This window comes from Gossypium hirsutum, chromosome D06 (assembly GCF_007990345.1).
Source record: "Gossypium hirsutum isolate 1008001.06 chromosome D06, Gossypium_hirsutum_v2.1, whole genome shotgun sequence".
NCBI lineage: Eukaryota > Viridiplantae > Streptophyta > Magnoliopsida > Malvales > Malvaceae > Gossypium > Gossypium hirsutum.
The window spans coordinates 26,171,557-26,179,492 of NC_053442.1; the positions used below are offsets into that span (position 1 = coordinate 26,171,557).

At 33.8% G+C, this 7,936-nt stretch overlaps 1 protein-coding gene and 1 long non-coding RNA gene across 2 annotated transcripts; one reads left to right on the forward strand and one right to left on the reverse strand.

Moving 5' to 3' along the window:
* Positions 1–685: 685 nt before the first annotated feature.
* On the forward strand, positions 686–1,842 carry LOC121218339 (uncharacterized). The gene is made up of 3 exons (XR_005914575.1): positions 686–1,068; positions 1,179–1,540; positions 1,632–1,842. It is a non-coding gene; the product is annotated as an uncharacterized lncRNA (long non-coding RNA).
* Positions 1,843–1,948: 106 nt separating this feature from the next.
* On the reverse strand, positions 1,949–3,628 carry LOC107901637 (probable sarcosine oxidase). The gene has a single exon (XM_016827710.2). The coding sequence runs from the start codon at positions 3,322–3,324 to the stop codon at positions 2,086–2,088; it is 1,239 nt and encodes a 412-aa protein (XP_016683199.1). The 5' UTR covers positions 3,325–3,628; the 3' UTR covers positions 1,949–2,085.
* Between the last annotated feature and the right edge of the window lie 4,308 nt (positions 3,629–7,936).

A 7,936-nucleotide genomic window follows, 5' to 3' on the forward strand; every position in this document is an offset into this window, starting at 1 on the left:
ACAGGTGCTTTTTGCAATATTAATAAAGCATGCCAATTTTGCAGTAAAAAATAAAAAAATAAAAAAATAAAACAAAATTATTACTTTTCTGTTTTTATCTTGTCTAGCTTTTTTTTTATATATAAAAAAGAAAAAAGAAAAAATAATTTATTTTTATAATTTAGATTTGATAAACAATTTAAATGAATTGAAATTTTGAATTGAGTTTGGAAAAGAAAATTTTGAGGTGTATTTTAACTTTTTTTTACTAAAAAAAGATATTAGAATCAATTTCATAAGCCTTTCTAATATCAATTTTGAATGTTCTTTAAGGGCATGAAACTTGACTTTAAAATATTACTAATTTGTTTTGAGAAACACTTAGGAATCGTGTAATGATCTAACTCCTTTTGGTTTTGTTATGTTTTTAATTTGTTATTAGATTATATTGAATGATCATTTTCTTTATTTCTCATACATATTAGTTCTTCAACAACAATATTTCGAGATTTTATCTTTTCAAAATTTTTATCTAAAATTTTTTATTTTAAAATAGTTTTAAATTTTTTAAATAATTGTAATATAGAATCAAGGTAAAATTGATAAAAAAATATAAAATTTAATAACTAAATTATTATATCAACTGAAAAAATATCATTTAATGATTGAGCAACATAAAAAATAATTTCGAAAACTTTAATAATTAAATTATATTTTTTTAATTCAAGTGATCAAGATAAAAATTCATCCACTATTTAGGGACTAATGATATATTTAAGGCTTCAACATGGGCCCGCCACTTCCTTTTTATAATTATTTTTTCCCTTTTTTTTCAGCCCTTTCCTTTTCTACTTTCTTCGTTCTTTTCTTTCTCTACTTGTCCTTCCCTTCACAACCCTACCACCATGAGCCACCGCCGTCCATGGCTTTCTCCGGCTGGTCCCTACCATTAACACAAAACCGAAGATCTTTTCACCCTCTCCTCATTTAAGGCTTAGATATTTTAAAATGGCCTAAAACCCTTCCTAATCTACCCTTCAGATCACGATCGATCTGCAAATCCCGCCGTTCAACCGCCTCGATTTTCCAGTATGTTATTCTCCGCACTGGAGCTCCGAACCCGAAAGATTAGTGGCGTTTCTTTTTATTTTTTGACTTCTTTTACTATTTTTTGAATACTGAATTTTCTCTGTTTGGAGGCGCGGTTCGGATGAAGCTTTTCCTTCTTTTCGGTTTTGCAGACTTCGATTCAGGTCCGTTTCTCTTTTTTTTTTGTTGAATTTGTGGTTGGGTTCTCTATTGGTCTCTGTTCGCTTGCTGCTGGGTTTGTGAGTTATGGTTTGGGGAGCTAGGCTTGGTGCTGAAGTATGATGATGGATAGGTAATGTGTTGCAAGAGGGCTATGGAAATGGTGGAGTTGGGCGAGTTGAGGAGGTTGCTGTTTAGAGATGGTAATGGTTAATTGAGGGAGGGGAGCTAGTGTATAGACGAGGCAAGGTGTTGAATGGTGAAGGCAGTGGGGTGCTTGATTGGTGTTGGTAATGGAGGTTTTGGCTTCTGGGTTAGCTCAGACAAACCAAGAATCTTGCTGTGCTATTGCTGTCTTCTTTTTTTCTGAAAATTTTGCTAACCTCCACTTCTTCTTGTTGCAGGGTGCTTATAACGGAGCATTGGCGTGGGACTTTGGTGAAGCTGGTGTGTGCAGTAGGGTGGTTGATGGGATTTGTCGGCAGAGGGTATGGTGGTGGCAGTAATCGGTTGATGAGATGGTGACTATGTGAGGGACCGAAATGCATAATTTGTGAAAGTCAAAGGGCTTTTTATATATACATACCATTGGGTTAAAGCCCAAAACTTTTAAAACATGACTCAATTTAAATTAATGCAATAAAAATTCTTCTAATCTAAATAATTAGTAGATTGGATAAAATACTTGGGTGTCTATACTTAAATCACTTTTCAAGAGCAATTTTTTCTATCAACATGATAGAAGTTTTATTTATTTTTCTTGATGATTATTCATTCTAGAGCTAAAGAAAATGAAGCTAAGATTGGTAGGGTGATGCTGATGGCAATTGAAACAAAAACACATACAGAATCAAATATTCACAATGTACTTTTTAATAACTCAACTTGATCTTCATATTCCTTAATGTTCCCTCTAGGATTCTCCTCAAATCTTGCTATCCTGAACTGTTTTAGCTCAACTCCCTTTGCCTCTCCTATAAGCGCTAAATCAGCCAATATCCTCCCTATCGCGGGTGACATCTTGAACCCATGACCTGAAAATCCACCTCCGATCACCACATCCTTCCCGAACTCCCCTCCCAAAAAATCGATCACGAAATCCTCATCAGGTGTCATCGAGTACACACACAATTGAGTCATGACTGGTTTGCTCGAATCGACTTTCCCTTTGAATCTTTGCTCAACCCATTGCTTTAATGAATCGGGCACAAGTCCTGGTCCCCATGGCCTTTTGTCTGGGTTACATTGATAGCCTCCATGTACTGCTACTTTAATCAACCCTGGGTACTCCAGTGACGGTGTGCCATAAATGTATGGATGTCCGTAGCTAGCGAACGTCGGAAAATCATTTCCAATTGCATACTCGACCTCGTGTCCGTCCTTAATCCGCCAATAACATACATTGGTTTCCAATGGTTGGATAGGAAGTTCAATGCCGCGCACCGTTTTAACCAAATTTCTCATCCAACCACCCACTGTCACCACACATTTTTTACCCCAAAAAATTTCACCATTGCTTGCAGCTACCTTCAATCCTCGGTCACCATCTTTGTTTATGCTAACCACTTTGATGTTGTCCTTAAGGCATGCACCATTCTTGAAAGCCAGCATTTGGAACATTGACACTGCCTTGGTGGGCTTGATGATGCCGCCAAGCTCGCACGACACGCCAATCCAGTCCTCTGGTATATCGATCCGTCCGGAAAATCTTTCAGCGACTTGCCGGTGATCGAGGACTTGGTACGGGATGCCGTTCTTTCTACAAGTAGAGATCACAGAAAGGAGACTCTTGGCGTCGGATGGGCCCATGTCGAACTGTTGGGCCTTGAAGTAAACCTTGAACCCGATTTCAGATTGAGCCTGCTCCCACAACCGATACGACTCATCGACCAAGCCGAAGTAGTAGTCTTCAGGGTACGTTGCTCGTATGGTGCGTGACTCGCCGTGAGAGGAACCTCGATGGTGGAGAAAGTCAAACTGCTCGAGGAGTAGCGTTTTTTGGACTCTTTTGGCTAGTTGGTACGCCGTGGAGCTCCCCATGACGCCCGCCCCTACGACGATTACGTCAAATTCATTGTCCGAATATCCCGTATTCATCGCACTGTTACAGTGACAGAAAGGGGGTTTAGCTATTCCTTTCAACTTGGCTTAGTTATTATTTCGCAGAGTGTGGCATATATAGTAGTACTAGCCAATAGCAGTAGGCATCTAAAATGATATTTTAATGTAAAAAAAGGCCCACATTTGGGAGGTAATTTCATTATTGCCATATGTTGTTTGTTTCTTCCTGATTTGACTAAAGATTAATGCTAAATTCCGTAATACATACGAAAGTTGGTAAGCAATATATTTGGAACTTTTCATGTTCTAATTATGCTCCCAGTTCATGTATTTTTTTCACATTTTAAATTCAGTCCTTTCTTTTTAATTCTATAAAATCCCTCAATTCTGTTCAATTAATAATTATATTTTAATTAATAAAATCATTAAAATATTTATATTAAAGTGTGTTGTAAGCATTTTCTGTTCGAGTTAAACTTGAATTAAGCTTGATTTGCACAATAAAAAAGATTCAAAGATTCAAACTTTTGAACTTTATGATTATTTTTTACCCATGACTATTGTTATTAATAAAAAAGATCTTGTGTTTTTCTTAATAAAACCCAATGTTTTGAAATTAATTTTTCTTTAATAAAAGTATGAATAATCTTACAACACCATATTTGCTTATTTAACCACGTAAACATTTAAAAAAAAACAAATCACATAATTCAATTTTGAGTTAAGTCAATGCACTAAATATAACAGAAATACAAGAACAATGAGCATAATTAATGCTCGTATGATTTCGCTTTGTGAATGGCATCAAAATCAAGTGCAAGGAAAACATTATACTTTTGCTGCACATTGATAGGACTTTATTGAAAAAAAGGGGCATTATCATTTAAAAAAAGAGTTGATAATGAGAATCTCTTGGAAAGCCAATCCCTTTGTCATATTAGGCAGCTTTATTTGTGCAACACCCCTCATTTTTTGTCACCATCCATTTATCCCTTTCTTTTTTTCTTTTTTCTTTTTTTTTTATGGTTAATTCATCTTTTGCTTTCTATGATGGCCCATTTTAGTATTATTATTTGATACATTTAATAGTTATAAGCTCAGTTTATTTATGCATGTATGCTTAGAAATTAATAACATGGTGTTTGCTTTAAGCACGTTCCAAAAATGGAGGGTCTTGGATGACCTAATGCAATCACAATTGAAATGATTTTGAATATTCAGTATGTTCTGCAACATACAGACTGGCATTGTAACATCAATCTATCATAACGACAAATTGAATATGGCATGGCTGACTCATCAATGACTAAACATTTGACCCACTAACAATAACATATTCACTCATCTTTATTGTCCTCCCAAATCAGAACTTCTTACAACTTGCAAGCTCAGAATGATTTAAGTCTAATGTGGTATTTAATGTTTGAGTTTAGTTTTAATATTTAATTAGATATTTAAATTTTTTATCTTAATTTAATATTTGAGTTTGATTTTAATGTTCAATCTTAATATTTAGATTAATACATGCGTAGATAGGGTGACATCCTTTAAATTTAGTTCACTCAAGTTGTTAATTTTAAAATTTTAAAAATCAGCTAACTTGCAATGCATTTCTTAATGAAATCTAGGCATTTTTTTAGTCAAGATGTCTTCTGATTGATGAAAGATCGATCTCTTAGATTCAAAACTCATTTTGAATCATCTTATTTTGAGCTCGGTAGCTCGAGTTATGACCATTTTAGTGAAGATTGCATAAGCATAATTTTTAGGACGAGAATATTATGGGAATTATGAGTTTTGGGCTTTTATTCGTGTTTAAATGATATTGAGTTTGACTTTAAGGCTTAATTTTGATTATATATAATCCCTGATTTTTATTTAATAAGTTTTATATTTTTTGTATTTATTTATTTCGAATTTTAGGATATTTTAAAATACTTTATGTTGCTTAGAAGTTTTATATTTCTTAGTTGGCAAGAAGATTTAGTTAAACTAAAATTACTTATTGTTTAGCCAAATTAGAAATTTTATTGAATTAGTTTGTTTTTCATTAAGTTTGTTGTGGAGTGTGCCTCACATTTTCCCTGAAATGAATCCGACGTCGTGACGACGACAAGCCGACGTCTCGACGACGCAACACACAACATCCCGATGAGAAGAACCTGAAGTCCCGATGACGCGACATGTGATGTCCTGATGAGCCGATAGTGACGTCACGACATGGCGATGTGTTCCCTACTAAATTGGGTTTTTTCTCCTAGTTAAACTCTGCTATCTTTTCTCAATAACTCTAATAACTCTAAAGACATTTTAATCAGATTAGCCCACGAATTTTAGTCTATAAATAGGGCTTTTAGCAACCCTAGAGAGTTGAATTCAACAACACAATTAAGAGATAGTTTTGTGGGAATTTTGAGAGAACTTTGTATCTTGGGTTTGGGTTTATTTTTGTTTCTCCATCTTGTACTCATTATTGATTATTTTTTGTTTTAGTGAAGTTTTCTTTGCTTGTAGTTTTTTATCCTCTTAACAGAAGTTATTCTACGTAAATATTTGTGTCCAATTTTCTCTATTCATTCATGTTCGTTGTTTAATTTGGGTTTATCCCTAGCAAACTGATATCAAAGCTTAGTTCAGATTCTGCATTCAACCCGTTCAGAGATGGCAATGAGATACGATATTGAGAAGTTCAATGGAATCACAAATTTCAGTTTATGGTAAGTTCGAATGGCGACAATTTTGGTTCAGAACAGTTTGGAAAAGGTCGTTACAGGGCAAAAGCCTGTAGATGTGAATTAGACGGATGAGAGGATAATGATGAGAAGGCTTTGTCAACAATTCAATTGTGCCTCGTGAACAATGTGTTGCAGGAGGTGCTTACAAAGAAAATGACAGCAACCTTATGGAGAAAATTAGAAGTCCTTCACATGACAAAGTCTCTCACAAATTTCTTGGTATTGAAATCACGATTATACACGTTCCGTATACCGAACGTGTGTCTATTAGGGCTCACATCAGTGAATTTGTTACTCTCCTAAATGACCTGAAGAATGTCAAGGCCAACATAGAAGATGAAGATCAAATTATGTTATTGTTTTGTTCTTTGCCCCATTCATATAAAACTTTTAGGGAAACCCTGATTTATGGTAGAGAGAGACTCTCGTTCAAAGATGTCAAGGGAAACTTATTGAACAATGATAAACTTGAAAATGAGTTAGGTGCGAAGAACAAGTTAGATGGACAAGCCTCAGTTTCGTTGCAATGGGCAAGCAATAATCTATAAAATCAGATAAGAACATGCCTAGGGCAAAATCGATCAAGAAACCGTGACAAGAAATGTGGCTATTGCAAAAAGATGGGTCACATCAAAGTAGAATACTATAAACTTCAAAATAAAAATAAGAGGGCTTCTGAAAACGACGAGAAAGGGAAGCAGAAAGTTGATGTAGCCGATGCTAGTGTGGCCGAAAATAGAGGTGATGATTTGTTGCTGGCATCAACAACCGAAAGGTCTAAGTTTTCATCTGAGTGGATCTTAGGTTCAGTGTAACACCCCAAACTCAACCCAGTCGTTATGGCCAAATTTAGAAAGCTACATTGGCCACCGGAATGACCCAAAAAACCTTTCTTGATTTCAGACGTATTTTTTTAAACCATTTGCACACTTCGTTCAAAACTAGTAAAATTGAATGTTTGACTTTAATTTCAATCTCATTTCAAAAACTATTTGTCCACAAATATGACCAAAATAAACTTTCAGAATTTTGAATTTTTTTAAACTATTGGCTTATCATTTCAAAACAAATGAAATAAAACATTTGTTTTAATTTCATAACAACCATGAAAATTTCAGGAATCAAAATAAATAATATCTCAATTGTAAATATTCAATCATTTATTCAAAATTAGTTCAAATTTTCAATCATACTTGTAAATCATGTCTTTTTATTCAAAATTGGAGAACTTGATTATTCATCATTATTTTAGAAATAAAAACATATTAACTTCATAAATCAAATGTGTTCAGAAAACTCATTTGTAAACATTAATAATTTTGAAATCTAAGTCTAATTTTATTAAAAACTCATTTTTCAGAAATGCAGCGGAAAAATGTGTTATTAATAGATTCTATTTTAAAAATCAAGTTTCAAGCGAAATCTTATCAAGTACTAATTTATCTAGTTTTTAAACATGCAAGCAATTTATGCAAATCAAAATGAAAAATCCCCAAAATAAAGTCCCATGCCACAGTCCATACACAAACTTATTACAAACCCAAAATATCAAAATATCAAAATAAAATTTAATTAATTTAAGTTAAAAAGATTTACGAGAAACTCTTTCAAATGCCATCATCGAATTCTAACATCGAGGTTATCTGTGAAATTAGAAAACTAAATGGGTGAGCTATAAAGCTCAGTGTGAGATTAACATAAACACAATCGCATACATATAAAGATATACATTATCCAATCACAATAATCGTACCAGTTTCATATAACTCAATATTTTACACTTATACTATGCATGATCATGTCAATGCACATTTTGTAAAACAATGTAGATTTTGTGAAAATAGTCATACTCATCTATACTACACACCATAATCGAGTTTTTCCCAGAACTCGTCCATCTAACACACCAAATT